At 50.7% G+C, this 16,086-nt stretch overlaps 3 protein-coding genes across 3 annotated transcripts in view; 1 reads left to right on the top strand and 2 right to left on the bottom strand.

Moving 5' to 3' along the window:
- TSPEAR (thrombospondin type laminin G domain and EAR repeats) overlaps positions 1-16,086 on the top strand; it is a 123,480-nt gene that overhangs the window by 32,705 nt on the left and 74,689 nt on the right. The window lies entirely within an intron of this gene.
- On the bottom strand, positions 3,638-4,605 carry LOC135318635 (keratin-associated protein 10-12-like). The gene has a single exon (XM_064476591.1). It carries the CDS (start codon positions 4,556-4,558, stop codon positions 3,923-3,925), a length of 636 nt encoding a protein of 211 aa, XP_064332661.1. The 5' UTR covers positions 4,559-4,605; the 3' UTR covers positions 3,638-3,922.
- On the bottom strand, positions 13,602-14,596 carry LOC135318639 (keratin-associated protein 10-12-like). Its single transcript, XM_064476606.1, has one exon. It carries the CDS (start codon positions 14,525-14,527, stop codon positions 13,937-13,939), a length of 591 nt encoding a protein of 196 aa, XP_064332676.1. The 5' UTR covers positions 14,528-14,596; the 3' UTR covers positions 13,602-13,936.

Genomic DNA, 16,086 nt, shown 5'->3' with positions numbered 1-16,086 from the left:
AAAGTTGCTTTTTTAAAATTTTGAAGTAATTATAGATTTCTAAGAAGTTGTCAAAAGAAAGTGGAAGGAATTCCTGACTACCCTTTGCCCAGTTTCCCTCAATGATAGCACTTTGCGTAATGAGGGCAAATCACCAGATTGACAGCCCACAGATCTGACTCCCATTTCATCAGTTTTACAGGCACTTGTGTGCTGTGTGGTTCTATGCGGCGTGTTCACGTTCGTAGGTCACGTCGGCACCACCACAGTCAGACACAGGATGGTACCATCCATCCTGCCACAAAGCTCCCTCAGCTACCTGGTTAGAACCACGCCCACCGCACTCTCATCCCTGACCCCTGAGGACCACTGAGCTCTTTTCTGTCTCTATCCTCTTGTCAAATTGAGAATGTTACGTAAATAGCATCATTCCTTTGAGACTGACTTTCCACTTGCACAGTTCCCCTGAGATCCACTCAAGCTGTGGTGTGTGTCAATAATTTGCTCCTTTCTGTCGGAAGAGGAAGACTCCGAGGCGTGGGTGTTTTTGTTTGCTCACCGTTTACCTGTCAAAGGACAGGTGGGCTGTGGGAAGGTTTTAACTGCAGTTCAGTTTCTTTGGTGGATGTGTTATTCCGTGTGTATACTTCTTCTCAAGTGAGCTTTGGTAGTTTGTGTCTTCCATGGAATTTGCCCATTTTGCTTAGGCTGTCAGATTCCTGGGCTTAAAGCGGGTCCGGATGTTCCCTGGTTATCCTCCCACCACCTGCAGGCCCTCTCGCGGTGCCACGGCTCCCACCCCCGGCGTGGTGAGCGGCACTGTCTCTGCCTGACTTGCTGTCCAGTGCGGCTGATGGCTTACCAGCTTTATCAGTCTTCTCAAGGAAAGAGCCCTTGGCTTATTTGATTTTTATCTTCCTTTCTGTTATCCGTTCCACTGACTTTCCACTTTGTCTTTGCTGCTGTCTTTCTTCTTTCAGTGTAATCTGCTTCCTAGTTTCTTCAGCTGGAAGCTGAGGCCATTTAGTTGAGACCTCTCTTCTTCTCTAACAAGCACACGCAGTGCCACAAACTTCTCCCTCGGAATTGCTTCGGCAGCGTCCCCCACGTTTTGACATGTTGTATTTTCACTTTCATATGAGTCAAAATATTTTCTGATTTCCTCCTTTCTTCATTATTTTTTGATTTACGGGTTATTTAGAAGTCTATTTCTTCTCTAAATAGTTGGGGATTTTACAAGGTCTTTCTGTTACTGCATTTTTCATTTAATTCCACCGTGGTCAGAAAATACCCAATTTGTTATTTGAATTTTTTCAAAGCCGTAGAAATTTGCTTTGTAGCCTTTGTAGGTCTATCTTAGCAAATGTGATTTATCTTGGTACATGTTCTGCATTCACTTAAAAAGAAGGTTTGTTCTGTTTGAGGGTGGAGTCTTTCAACGTCAAATAGCTCAAATTGGCTAATGATGTTGGAATACTCCGCGTCCTCTGATTTTCCGTCTGCCTGTGCTGTGGGTTACCGAGAAGGGCTATTCGAATCTCAGGCTGTAGGAGCCCGTTAAGGTTTGTCTGATTCTGCAGGTCAGCCACGCTTTGCTTCATACATTTTAAAGGCCTGCTATCAGGCGCACACACATTTAGGGTCGTTTGACTCTTTGATCTTTATGACATGATCCTCATTAACAGTCCCTGGCCGTATGCTTTGATCCTGAATCTATTTTATGGAATTAACACAACTGCTGCAGCTTTCTTTTGATTAACGTTAGCTTAATATAGCTTTTCCCCTCTTTTTACTTTTAACCTGTTTTCTTCTTATATTTAAACTGCATTTCTCATAGGCAGCATAATGTTGGGTCTTTTTTTTTTTTTTTTTTTTAAACTCGGTCCACTAGTCTCTGACTTTTGACTGAAGTGTGTGGACAACTTGGGTTTAGTGTGACTACTGATGCAGTGGGTTTCACCTTTCCTCTTGCTGTTGCTGCCAGCTTGTCGCACGTCCTTCTTCTGCTTTCCCCCTTTTCCGCCTTCTTTTGGATTTGTTGCTTTTATGTATGATTCCATTTTTCCCTTTGTTGCCTCATTAGCACAGCTCCTTGTTTTGCATCTTAGGGTTTATAGTCTACCGTCTTTAACTTATCACGGTCTGTCTTGAAACAACAGTGGCTACTTCGTCCTGCAAGCACCTCAGAGAGACGTTGCCATTTCTCCCTGGATGGGGCACATACTCACTCTGGAGGAGTTATTGTAATTGTGTATAAACAACTAAGATCTTTCCAGGATCCAAAAAAAGATGATACCGATGAATAACAAGTAGATGAAGCCATTTTGTTTTTAAATTGAGATACATGCAAATCAAGGTGAAAATTGTGCCCAAATTCCTCAGAATCAATTGAAGTAATTTAAAGGCAACCAGAGGCTGGTGTGAGTTTTCCATGTAAGCGTGTTGCTCTAGTATGGGCACTTCCTTCCTTCCTTCCTCCCTCCCTCCCTCCCCCATCTCCTCTTTATTTTCTCTTTTTTTCTTTCCTCTTTCTTTCTTCCTTTCTTCCTCTCTTCCTCTCTTTCTCTCTTTCTTTCTCCCTTTTTCTCTTTCTTTCTTTCTCTCTCTCTCTTTCCTTTCCTCCTTCCCTTTTCTCTCTTCCTCCCTCCTTCTTTCTGCTCTAAAATGTGGGTGCGTGAGTCAGTTTGTATTCTCCAAGAAGCTGATGCCAAGTGGGATAAGTTTTTTAGCAGTTTATTGTGGGGATGCCCATGAAAGAGTAATGGGGGAGTGGGAGTGGGGAAGAGCCTTAACGTGGCCAGGCTGACCATACTCATGTGAGTGAGCTGTAAGGAGGGAGGGCCAGATGAGCAGTGGCTCCGCCCCTGGCACAGCTCTGAGAAGGCCTGGGGCAGGTGGATGGGGTGCCCTGAGCAAAGGGCGGGTGTCTGTCAGGAATGGCCCTGCCCTCGCACTCCTGCTGTGCTTGGTCAACTGCTGGGGGTGGCCTGGCGTGGATGCCGTGGTCCATCCAAGAGTGGCAGCAGGAACCCATTGCGGGTTCTCATGGGGGTGGTCTGCCTGGCCAGGATGGCCCCAGCATGGAGGCGCAAAGGAAACACTGTTCACTGCCCCCAGGATCCCACCCTAGAGGGAGGGCCACGGCCGCGGAGGAGAGGGCGGGATGTGGCTGGGCTGCAGAGCGCAGGCCTCCTGGGGCCTTATGGTTGACGGCGGGGTGCCGGGCCACCTCTCAGCCACGGGGAGCGGCGGGAGGGCTGGGCAGCGCAGATCTCGATGGGAACTCAGGGTGGCTGCTCCGGGTCTTGCCAGGCCCCGACTCCGAGGTCTTCCTGGTTCTCTTACCATGAAAGGTCACGGGAGGTTCCGCTGGGAGTCCTGGGGGTTGTATGCACCCTCCCCCCAGCCCCTGCCGCCACCGTACTCAGAGCAGTAGGGATGACAGATGAAGAAGCTTATGAAGTCGAGAAGTAAGGCCATCAGGCCAGGTAGGCAGGTCCTTCCCCGGGAGCAGAGAAGAGGTGGGGCTGGGAGAAGGGGTGGGGCCGGAGGGGGGACGGGGCAGGGAGAAAGGGCGGGGTGTCGAGGGGCGGGGCTGCAGGAAAGGCTTGGCTTGGAGAGGGGGCGGGGCTGGGGGAGGGGCGGGGCTGGGGGAGGGGCGGGGCTGGGAGAAGCGACTGGGCTAGGAGAGACAGGGCTCGCTTCCACGACTCAGGCCTGCGCTTAGGTTCTGGGATGACCGTGGCAGCAACTCCTGAGAGACCCCAGGGGACGTGGAGTCCCTGTTCTTGGTGACACAGAGGAGATGGTCTCCAGGTCCTTTCTGGGGGTTAAACTCCGGGAGGACGCCAAATGCTAGTATCGCTGAGCTCAGCCCCTCTGCTGAGGGACCCTAGAGACCGGCTGGCCCTCGGGGGGACGGGCCCGGTCAGCAGCAGGACTTCTAGGCCGAGTCGGGGACACACCAGGCCAAGCGGGAGCACCTGGGGCGGCAGAGCAGGGACACGCATGAGGCCGGGCGGCAGCAGCTGGGCTGGCAGGAGGGGGCGGGGGCACAGCAGGCGGGTCTGCACACAGGGCGGCAGAGCAGGGACACACAGGAGGAGGGTCTGCAGCAGGACGAGTGGCAGAGGGTGGGCTCACAGCACACGGGCCTGCAGCAGACGGGCCTGCAGCACACAGGCCTGCAGGAGACAGGTGTGCAGCACACGGGCCTGCAGGAGACAGGTGTGCAGCACACGGGCGTGCAGCACACGGGCCTGCAGTAGAGGGGCGCACAGCAGTCCTGCTGGCAGGGAGAGGAGGTGCAGCAGGGGGGCTGGCAGCTAGACTGCGGGCAGCACAAGGCCGTGCAGGAGCTGGTGCAGGCAGATGGGCAGGGGCAGGGCTCACAGCTCGCTGGGGCGCAGAGGAGGCTCAGGCAGGGGGTCGGGGCGCAGCAGGGGGGCTCGCAGCAGCTCTCTGGGCAGTCGTCCACCTGCCAGGAGGAGCCGGTGCAGGAGTCACAGGGACCGGCCAGGCAGACCCGGCTGCCGTAGCTCAGGTCGCCGGAGCAGGTGGACAGGGCGGGCGCGGCCATGGTGGGGGCAGTGGGGCTGGAGGAGGGTGAGTGTGTGAGCCTGAGTGCGAGTGTGAGGGAGTGTGAGGTGCCTAGGGGTGCTGGGCTTTTATACCCCTCCCTGGCCTGTGTCGTCCCAGCAGGAGGCTCCACGCCCGCCCTTCCTTGTTGGTGTTGACAGCTGGTTGCGGGAGCCTTCATTAATGCTGGCGTATTTTCAATAGTTTTACTCACTAAACTTGTGAGTATGAATGTCCTGAGTTGCAGGATGTTTCCCGTCTCTCCTGTGTTTGGCTCCAGAAAAGTTATGGAAAACATTTGAGGCAAGGTTATGCTGAGTTGAGGCCTAGAGGTGAACATTTCTGAGAAGTGATGAATTGTGGTTCCATCTCTCCTGTGTGTGGTGTGCTTCATTTTAATTTTTTAAAAATTGAAATATAGTCAGTTACAGTGTGTCAATTTCTGGTGTACAGCATCTGTTTCAGTCATACGTATACATACATATATTCGTTTTCATATTCTTTTTCATTAAAGGTAATTACAAGGTACCAAATATAGTTCTCTGTGCTATAGAGAAGAAACTCATTTTTAATCTATTTTTATATATAGTGGTTAATATTTGCAAATCTCAAACTACCAAATTTATCCCCTCCCACCTCTTCCCCCCCAGTAACCATAGGATTGTTTACTATGTCTGTGAGTCTGTTTCTGTTTTGTAGATGAGTTCATATATGTCCTCTTTTTCTTTTTTTAGATTCCACATATGAGTGATATCATATGGTATTTTTCTTTCTCTTTCTGGCTTACTTCACTTACAGTGATGATCTCCAGGTCCATCCATGTTGCTGCAAGTGAATTATTTTATTCTTTTTTATGGCTAAGTAGTATTCCATTGTATACATATATCACAACTTCTTTATCCAGTCATCTGTGGATGGACATTTAGGTTGTTTCCATGTCTTGACTATTGTAAATAGTGCTGCTATGAACATTGGGGTGCAGGTGTCTTTTCAAATTCGAGTTTCCTCCAGACATATGCCTAGGAGTGGGATTGCTGGTTCATAGGGTAAGTCTGTTTTTAGTGTTTTGAAGAATCTCCATACTGTCCTCCATAATGACTGCACCAGACTACATTCCCAGCAGCAGGGGAGGAGGGTCCCCTGTTCTCCACAGCCTCTCCAGCACTTATCATTTGTGGACTTTTGGATGATGACCATTCTGGCTGGTGTATGGGACGCTTTAAGTATTTTCTAAATTACATGTAAGCCTTTAAAAATGTAACTATAAAGTGAAACTTGCACATTTTACAAAATATGAGTGGAACAGAGGACCGGTTCACAGGAAGCCAAGGGCCCGCTGCCTTCCAGGCACCTGTGTCTCCCTGAGCAGGTGCTGGGAGTTTCAGGACCCACGACGGGGTCTGTGAGCTTCCTCCTCTTCTGTGACACACACAGGTGCCTTCCTCTGTTGCCTATCAAGCTATACTCGGTGTTGTTTCTGTTTTCATCTTGCTGTGGTGAAGTATCAGACTTTTTCATATATGCTGGTGGCTTTACGTTTTAAGATCTCTCATGTGACCGAGAACACAGCCACTTTTCCTTTCCAGTTTATGATGGTTTCCAGAATTCTGGTTTTAAATAACTGTTTCCCCAAAGCGGTGGGACATATTTCCATTGCCTTGTGATGTCCAGATTTCCTGGGGAGAGTCTGAAGCTGTCATCTGTCATTCGCAGTTAGATGCATAGTGTATCTTTGTTAACTCTCCAGGAGCATTTGGGTTTTCTTTCTATCCTTGTTCTCAAATGCCGTGTTTTGTGTTTCTGGGCTTGTGTGTCACTTTCCTTTCTGTGGTTGGGATGCACCAAGACTTTTGATATGAAAGCTCATCTCGGGAAACGTTTTGTGCTATTTAGAAAATTATTTAGTCTCTCCTGGTCTCTCCTTTTGTGGCTCCCATTAGATGTCAGATCTCCTGGAACTAGCCTTCCCATCTCTTAATTCTTCTCTCACTTTCCAAATGTTTATCCTTTGCTCTAGGACATTTTCTTGATTTTTATCTTTCAGACCACATTTCAGTCTTTTGCCATTTATTTCCAGGCTCTTTTTTGGCCTTTATCAACTTATTTCCAAATTTAAAATTTTCAAACATCTGATTAATTCTTTCTCACAGCAGCTTGACTTTGTCTTGTGATGTGAATGGGATACGTCCTCTGTCACCGCTGGGGCCGTCAGTGTGCGTTTTCACAAGCTTTGCACCGCTCCTCCAGCAGTCTCTTGCTTGGACACCAGATAAGGCCAGCTCCTTGATGTCACCTGTCTGGTTTTAGACTAAGCTGTTTTATTCTTGTGCATTGGAGATCTTGTTCCAGTTTACACACATACCTGTTTCTCTTTGATGAACACATGCAGGGTCCTACTGGGCCTCCTTCTTGTTTACGTACTACTTTGTTTAGTTTTTCTTATAACTTTTACACGTCCTCTCGGTGGCTCTTCTAGGGGTGGTGAGAGAACTGTGCGCTTCATCCATGTCCCAGAGCTGAGGAAGTCAGCGCTGCTTTAGGGGAATGATCGGGACACTAAGAACGTCTCTGGTCTGCATGAGGCATGGCACTTGACCTTTCCGACATGCACAGTCACACCTGAGTGCTTCCTGAGGTCAGCCCCTGTGCGAGGCGCCCCTTTGGGACCCCCTTGTACAGATGCAAAAATCGGGTTCGGAGGGCAGCAAGCTATGAAAGGGACGGTGGTGGCGGGGGAGACTGAGCGCCCGGCCGCGAAGGGCTCTGCTCATGGCACCCCGCACCCCTTCCCAACCTCCCCCATGCCTGCTCCCGGGAAGCCTTGGGTTTTGTGAGTGGGAAGGATGGGGGTGGCACTGGGTCTGGGACAAGCCACGGCAGATGTAAAGATGTTCTCCGCTCTTCCCAGGACTGTGCTGGGTCCAGCCTGATCTAGCAGGTGTCAGGGCTCTTCCTCACTCACGGCTCACGCCCTGTTCGGCAGCGGCCTCCTCCTTAGCCTGTGAGCTGTCTGCGTCCCAGCTCAGAGCGTCTCTCAGCAGTCACTGCTCTCACCTCAGCTCTTCCCAGCCCTGGGCTGGGGCTGGGAGCCTGTGGTCGGGGCTGGCGGGTCGGTGGAAGGTCAAATGACCAAATGACTTTTAAAAACATACAAAAAAAGGAATCTCTGGGCATTTGAGTGTGAGCAGAAGGGCAGTGTCCTCTGGTGCCGGCCGGGCAGATGGAATAGGTGCTGGGAGGGAATGAGGGCCCAGCAGACAGTGTGGCTGACAGCGCGCTGCCCCCGGCCCCTCGGCTGTGCTGTCCTTCTGCTTCCCTGCCACGCCACGACGGGGATGCAGTAGAGCCCCAGCCGGGACCGGTGGGACAGGCCCTGTTGTCCGGGTCCTGAAGGTGATGGCGGTGCCTTTGGCAGCTCATGCGTGTCTTTGTGTATGTACGTGGGTGTACATGTGTATGTGTGTATGTATATATGTGTGCATGCATGTGTGTACATGTGTGTATGGGTATGTATATGCGTATATGCCTTATGTGAATGTATCTGTGTATGTGTGTACACATGTATCCAGGTGTATGTACATATATGTGTACGTGTGTATACACGTGTATGTGTGTACATGCATATACGTATGTGTGTGCATGTATACGTGTGTATGCGCATGTGTGTATATGCATGTGCGTATCTGTGTATGTGTGTACACGTGTACATATGTATGTGCATATATGTGTATATGTGTACATGTGTGTATATGTGTATACGTGCATGTGTGTATATGCCTGTATGTGTTTCTGTGTGTACACATGCACGTGTGTATGCGTGTCCATGTGTACATGTGTGTACATGTATGTGTGTATGTGTATACGTGTATATCTGTATGTAGGTGGATATGTGTATATGCATGTGTACATGTGTCTGTACAAGTGTATGTGTGTATGTGTACATGTGTGTGCATGCGTGTGCATGTATGTGTGTATATGTGTGTACGTGTGTGTGTGTTGAGAGTTCTAACTCTCAATGACTTTTCTGTTTCCACCTACTAGCATTGTTAATTATATCATTTCTGAGAACTATCATTTCTGAGAACTACTCTGCTTGACAATGGCATATTCTTTTTTTCTGATCTTTAAGAAATTAATAGACTTTAAATTTTGTCCTCCACTTTGTTTTTGCTTTTTGTTATAGATTTATTTTTATTAGTTTTTAGGGTGAGGTAATTAGGTTTATTTATTTATTTTTAATGGAGGTGCTGGGGATTGAACCCAGGACCTCATGTGTGCTAAGCACGCACTCTAACCACTGAGCTATACCCTCCCCCCGGCATGTTGTTCTTTTAATGTATCTCCATATTAAATTTGCTAAAACATTATTTACAATCTCTTACATGACATAGGTCACTAGTCAGTTTCTCTCTCTCCCGGCTGGTTTTGGCATCGGGGTTTTGCCAGCCTTATGAGATAAGCCCAGAAAACTTCTGTTTCTTTCTGAGCTCTGGATGTTTGCAGTATTACAGGAAAGGCCTCCGTGCTGAAGGCTATTGGGTTCCCTACACCTTGAGAACTGAGTCTGTGCCTTTTGGAGAATCAGATCTTTCAACATCTTTTCAAATTTTCTTTGGATTGTGTTGTATTAAAATTTTTTTCAATAAAATTTGTTTGACTAGGAAAAAATCCATTTCCATATTTGAAACAGAACAGATCTTCAGTATATTTGCCAAATAAAGGTAATAATCCTATTGGACTAAAAATTTTTCTTTCACTTTGTCAGTCAATGTAGGTAGTTTATATGTTTTTTGAACATGGTATATTTCATTTATATTTTCAAATTTTAGGATAAATATACTCATACTACCTTCTTATACTTAAAAGCAAAAATAACCTGAATCTGCAAGCATATTCTTTTTTCCCATTTTTAACGTAATTTTTATTAGACTTGCCAGAGCTTTTAACATTTTATCGATATTTTTAAAGTGACAGTCTTTGTTTTATATTTCATTAGTTTTTACTTTAAATCTTTTAAAGCTCCTTTCTCCTACTCTTTAAACATTTTTTAAGGCGTTTTCCCTGGCTTACTGAGTTGAATGCTTACATTTTGCTTTCCGGCCTGTACAGTGGAGAGAGTAGATGTCCGTTCGCGCCGCTTCGCCATTTCCTCTCGCTCCCGGCGCCCGCTGATTTCAGGGGCATCAGCTTCTCAATGGTCTGTCAGTCCGTCTTAGTTGCACCATCGATCAGAAGTCACGTAGAAAGGGACTTTAAAGTTTCCCAGGGGGTGAGCGTGTACTTAGGAAGCGGGACCGACGGCCGTGCTGTCACCGGAGGACACCTCTGCGGCCCCTGCTCTCTGGGCTTGAGGCGCCGTGCCGGGCACCTGTGAGCGCGCTGTGGACGGTTGGAAAGGCAGCGCCACTGTTCGTTTTGTAGGAGAAACGAGTACTCTTCTGAGTGGCAGTTTCAGAAGCCTCCTGGGTAGTAACCGTCCCGGGTTCCTGGTGTTTGAAGGGTGCAAGGCTGAGCCTGGGGCAGGGTGGGTCGCCCTCCGCGTCGGGGAGAGGTGGCCCCGCTGCTGGGTCTCCTGTTGGTACGACTGGTTCTTTCAGTGACCACTTCTCCTCCTGGAACCTTGTGGAGGTGTGTGCGTCGTGTCGCTCTTTAACGTCCCCAGACGCCCCGCGCTCCAGACGTTGCTGTAGGCCTTTGCTGGCTTGTTTCGACCTCGTTGTTCACATCGTCTTTGAGTGCAAGGCACATTTACTCTGTTGCGGGATGACCTCCTTCCGTCCCGGAGGCTGTGTCTCCTGCGGCGGCGCGGGTTAGGATCACAGATACTGGGTCCCCTAGACGTACCCGCCTTGTGGTTAACCTCTTCCCGTCCTCAGCTCTTTGTCCCGCGTTGCATTCTGGGAAAATCCTTGCCTGATCTTCCCGGTCACCTCTTACCACATGCAGTCCATACGCAGACTGTCTGTTGGTTTCCTGTTTGTTCGGAGAGTCATGCTTTTAGTTTCCAGAAACTCTGAGTGTTTCCCTCCCTCCCCTCTGCCTCTTTCCTTCTTTTCTTCCTTCCTTTTTTGTTGTTTTAAACCCACATCTTGTTCTTATTTTAGGAAGTGGTAGCCCCTCCATTTCCTTGCTTTATCGTTCGTTCAGAGTTTTGCTTCCCTTTCGTGTTGATTTCCTTAAGTGTCTGGGGACCCTTATTATTCCTATTTGTAAGCGAGGGTCTGGGCTGTTCAGTGCTCACTGATGCCTCATCCGCTGCACAGGCAAACACACCTTCCTGCGTGGGGAGCTGACAGCCGGGCCCTGAGGAGTGGGGGAGCTTGTCCGCAGGATGCAGGGCTCCCCCTTGTCTAGAACTTTCCTAGAGCATTGCCTGTCCTCTCCATCCTGTGACCCTGGCTGGGACCCTCCAGCCCACCCACCCTGGCTAGCTCTTCTCCCGTGTCCCCTGGGAGTCAGCTGGATGCCCTGGGCAGTGTCCCTCACAGCTTGAAGCCAGGAGTTGATGACCCAGGGTGACACACAGCCTGACCTCATGTGCAGCCCCTGCCGACACCCACTTTGGGGTGGCTCCGGGTCCCCTGGGAAAATCTTTCACAGTCCTGTCACCACCTCCTTCTTTCTGTTGATTTTAAAGTCAGCCTGAGGGTTCTACCCTGTCATTCCCGGAAACCCCTCAAGGACTCGGGCCACGGCTGGCCTCCTGGGGCTCCTCTCACTGCCCCGGAGTCACTGATTTCCACTCGGATACAGGCGAGATAAAAGCCTCGGAATCCATCAGAACCGGGGATGGAATGAAACGTTTTGCTTTTAGCAGATTTACGGAGATATAATTCACATGCTGTAAAGTCCACCCACTAAAGCACACGATTTACGGGTGTCACCGTATTCAGAGTTGTGCAGCCATCAACCGTCACCGTTATTTTCCTTTGGAACATTTTCACAGCCCATCCCCCCAAAGCCATCAGCAGTGGCTCCCGTCCTCCCCTCGCCTGTCCCCTGGCTCCCAGGGGCTGTCCCTGGAGTGGCCTGTTCTGGGCGTTTCCTGTCAGTGGAATCACACACCACGTGGCCTTTGGGGTCTGGCTTCCCTCGCTGAACATCACATTTTCCTTTTTCTTTAGGAATTTTTCTTTTTCTGTTTCTTTTCTCCTACTGCAGTGTGGTCAGTTTACAGTGTTGTGTTAATTTCTGGTGCACAGCGGAGTGAGTCAGTCACACGAATGTATATATGTTCCTTTTCACGCTCTTTTTCATTACAGGCTGTTACGAGGTAGTGAATGTAGTTCCCTGGGCTGTCCAGTAAGACCTTGTTGTGTATCTATTTTATATGTAGTAGTTAGTGTCTGCAAATCCCGAACTGCCAGTTTATCCCTCCACCCACCCCGTTCCCCCCGGGAACCGTAAGTTTGTTTTCTGTGTCTGTGAGTCTGTGTCTTGTGAGCAAGTGCATTTGTGTCATTTGGTGCCACGTTCTCGAGGCTCTTCCGGCTGCAACGTGATCGGCGCTTCCCTGCTTTCCGTGGCTGAGTGATACTCCGCTGAGCGGCGGGGCACATTTTTATCCACCTTCAGCCGATGGGCCTGTGGGCTGCTTCCACTTTTGGATTATTGTGAGCAGAGCTGCTTGAACGCTGATGCACACACTTTTGCTGGCACACCTGTTTTCAGTTCTTCCGGGTAGACGCCCAGAAGTGGACTTGCAGGGTCATATTCGAAGTCTAAAGTTTTGAGAAACTGTTTTCCAAAGTGGCTGTCCTGGGACTGCAGTCCTGGCGAAGCAGAGGCAAGCATCCAACGGGGCGCTGGCCGAGGTGGCGGGGACGGCGTCCCAGGGAGCCGCGCTCTCGGGGCCCGGCCGCGCCGCTGACAGCGTGCAAGCAGCCGGGCCGAGTGCAGGGTCTAGGGAGTGAGTCGCTGCTGTCCGACCCTGCGGTGGCTGAGGCCACGGGGAGGAGGGCTCAGACCCGCAGTGTCAGCGTCGCCTCCAGCGCACAGAGACGCTTGAGCGTGCTGACGGAAATGATCAATAAATAATCAATATAGTAAGAATAGAAAAGAGTTTTATTTGAGCCAGGTTGAGGACTAGCCCAGAAGTCCGCTTCCCAGACTCCTCCAAGAAACTGGTCTGGAGAAGCAGGCTTTTCAGCACAGTTTAAAATATATATATATATATATATATATATATTTGTTTGTTTATTTTTTAATGGAGGGACCGGGGACTGAACCCAGGACCTTGTGCATGCTGAGCACACGCTCTACCTCTGAGCTCCACCCCCCGCCCCCCCAGCAGAGTTTTGTATCTTGTCAAAAGAAAGAACTTTAAACAAGTCAGGGATCCATGTGTTCAAGGTCTCATAGGCACAGACGGCGCGGCCTCGGCACCTGGGCGGGGTCTTATCATCAAAGGAGGACCGGCACTGGCGCCCTGGGAGGGGTGCTTCATCTGTGTTTTCAACACGGACCTTATTTACTCCTGGTCAATGTGCCCTTTTCTGTAATAATTAAAGCTGATGGACGGTGCGTGTTTGACAGGCCGCAGATGCCGTTTCAGTCAGCATCAAGTTCAAGGGCGCCCACGCACAAGCCAGAATGACCCCCTTACGTCTCAGGATGTGAACATTTCCTTATTCAAGCCACAGGACGAAGGCTAGGGCCCCTGCAGACACGCTAGGACCGCAGCAGGCAAGCAACATCTCTGTCCTTGGGACCCTCACTTTCTCCCTTCATAAGGACCTGCCTTTGCCGCCAGGAGGGTGGACAAGGCTGAGTCGGCTTGGTCTCTGGCCCTGGGGGCAGCCCCTGCTGCCTGTCCTGAGGGGTCTGCTTCAGGAAGGAGCGAGGCAGGCCGCTGTCTGAACTGCAGCGAACTGGGGTCCACCATTGTCCCACGACCACTGGCCATGGGTCCAGAGGCAGTTTTCTTGAGATGGACCCCAGGGCTGCGTGCTGGAGCTCAGGGGGCTACGGGCCTCAGAGTGGGCCTGGCCTGTGGGGGTCACAGAGGCCAGCACCAGGCGTCCCCTTCACCCTGCCACCGCGAATCCACAGACAGGACAGGTCATTGAGATGGAGGTGGCTTTATTAGGACTCAGAGGTTATGTCACGTCCTGGGGTGGGAACAGGCCTGCTGCGGTGAGGACAGCACCCTAGGGTTCAGGGGGTGCAGTGCGTCTCCTGGGGCACCCGAGGGACCAGCATCAGAAGGGACTTGGTGAGCAGCTCGAGTCCTTGAGATGAGGGGCGGGGCCAGGTGAAGGGGCTCACATTCTGTTCCCTGTGGTTGTTAAAGCGAGAGAGGGTGCAGCTGGCTGGGAGGGTGGCCTCCTGCTAGGGAAAGGACCCTGGATAAAAGCAGGAAGGGTCAGCAGCCGGACTTCTAGGCTGAATCGGGGACACAGCAGGCTGAGCGGGAGCACCTGGGGCGGCAGAGCAGGGACACGCAGGAGGCTGGGTGGCAGCAGCTGGGCTGGCAGGAGGGGGCGGGGGCACAGCAGGTGGGTCTGCACACGGGGCGGCAGAGCAGGGACACACAGGAGGAGGGTCTGCAGCAGGACGAGGGGCAGGGGGTGGGCTCACAGCACACGGGCCTGCAGCAGACAGGCCTGCAGCACACGGGCCTGCAGCAGACAGGTGTGCAGCACACGGGCCTGCAGCAGAGGGGCGCACAGCAGTCCTGCTGGCAGAGGGAGGAGGTGCAGCAGGAGGGCTGGCAGCTAGACTGCGGGCAGCACAAGGCCGTGCAGGAGCTGGTGCAGGCAGATGGGCAAGGACAGGGCTCACAGCTCGCTGGGGTGCAGAGGAGGCTCAGGCAGGGGGCCGGGGCGCAGCAGGGGGGCTCGCAGCAGCTCTCTGGGCAGTCGTCCACCTGCCAGGAGGAGCCGGTGCAGGAGTCACAGGGACCGGGCAGGCAGACCCGGCTGCCGTAGCTCAGGTTGCTGGAACAGACGGACAGGGCAGGCGCGGCCATGGTGTGGGCGGTGGGGCTGGAGGAGGGTGAGTGTGTGAGTGAGTGTGTGTGTGTGTTAGTGTGTGTGTGTGTGTGTGTGTGTGTGTGAGGTGCTCCTGCTGTCAGCTTTTATACCCTCCAGGTGTGTATGTTGTCCCTGAAGGAGGCCCCATGCCGTCACTTCCTGTTTGATGTGTTTCCTGGTGAGGACTCTCATTCAGCTGGTTCCACTGTCATGAGATGTCCTTGCTCAACTCCTGACACTGATGATGCTGGCAGGGCACCGAATCCTGGCCTGAGTCTGGCCCCGCCAGACACCTGGCAGAAACGTGCAACCTCCCCGTGGCTGACCCCATGGCTTCCCCTGGTGGGTCATGTGCCAGGGGCCCTCCCCAGAGCTGGGGAGACAGCTCCGGGCCCATGGTGACATGTGCTCTGTCGGTCCGCATTTTGTGTTTAGAGCCTCACCTGGGACAGCTGGCCTGGCCTGCGATTGGGGAGAAATCGATGGTGTGTCTATTAGGGGAAAAGGCAACGTGAGGACAGACCCCTCCTGGTGGGCTCTGTGAGCTTCCGTGGTACCCATGTGAGCAAGACGGATGAGGCCTGAGGACAGGAGAGGACCTTCCCTTCCAGAAGAAGGAAATGGAACTTTCTATCGAAGTCAGAGCTCCCTGGTTCATTAGGAGAACCAGATTCAGGGACTGAAATTTGAGTCCTAAGCCATGTTCCGCAGAGCCATGGTCAGTTACCTGAGAGAGGCAGGTCCTGTGTCGTGCTTTCATCCGGAGACAAGAGAGGGTCCGGGTGGTATGAAGCTGAAGGAAGACCCATCATTGATGTAATTTCCATCAAAACCCACAGGGAATCTTTTTCATGGACAAATTGAGGATATTGAACTGCCAGGAAATGTTTGCAATTTGTGCAATAGATAAAAGGTTAATATGAAAATTTTAAAGACCTTAAACTAGAACAATAAAGATATAAAAGAATCAAACAAAATTTAAAATATTCAAATTTCCAATAATCATATGAAAAACTACTTGATCTCAATAAATAGTTTCCCAAATTAAAACATAAATATCTCACCTGTAAGATCATCCAAGATTTACAACTCGGATAACTTCCAGTGCCGCTGGCCATGAGGGCCTCACCCTTAGAAGCCCCTTAGCTGACATAATTTTTAAAAATTGTGATAACAAATAATACAAAGTTTATGATTTTATCCATTTTGAAGTGCAGAATTCAGTGGCATTTAGTACAGTCACATGCACAGCCATGCCCACCATCCAGAACATTCTCATTACTTTAAAAGGAAATCCTTGAGGGAGGGAAATAGCTCAGTGGTAGAGCACATGCTTAGCATGCAGGAGATCCTGGGTTCAATCCCCAGTGCCTCCAAAAAAAAAAAAAAGGAAATCCTGTGCTATTAAGAGTCCCTCCCTGCCCCCTTCAATCACTAATGTGCTTTCTGTCTCTACAGTGTTGCCTGTTTTGCACATTTCATGTAGATGGAGTCATACAATCTGTAGCATTTTGTGTCTGACTCCTTTCGCTCAGCAGGATGTTTCCAAGTTCAT

Source organism: Camelus dromedarius, chromosome 2 (genome assembly GCF_036321535.1).
Source record: "Camelus dromedarius isolate mCamDro1 chromosome 2, mCamDro1.pat, whole genome shotgun sequence".
Lineage (NCBI taxonomy): Eukaryota > Metazoa > Chordata > Mammalia > Artiodactyla > Camelidae > Camelus > Camelus dromedarius.
The sequence above is the reverse complement of the archived record's forward strand: the minus strand, read 5'-3'. Positions and strand labels throughout refer to the sequence as shown.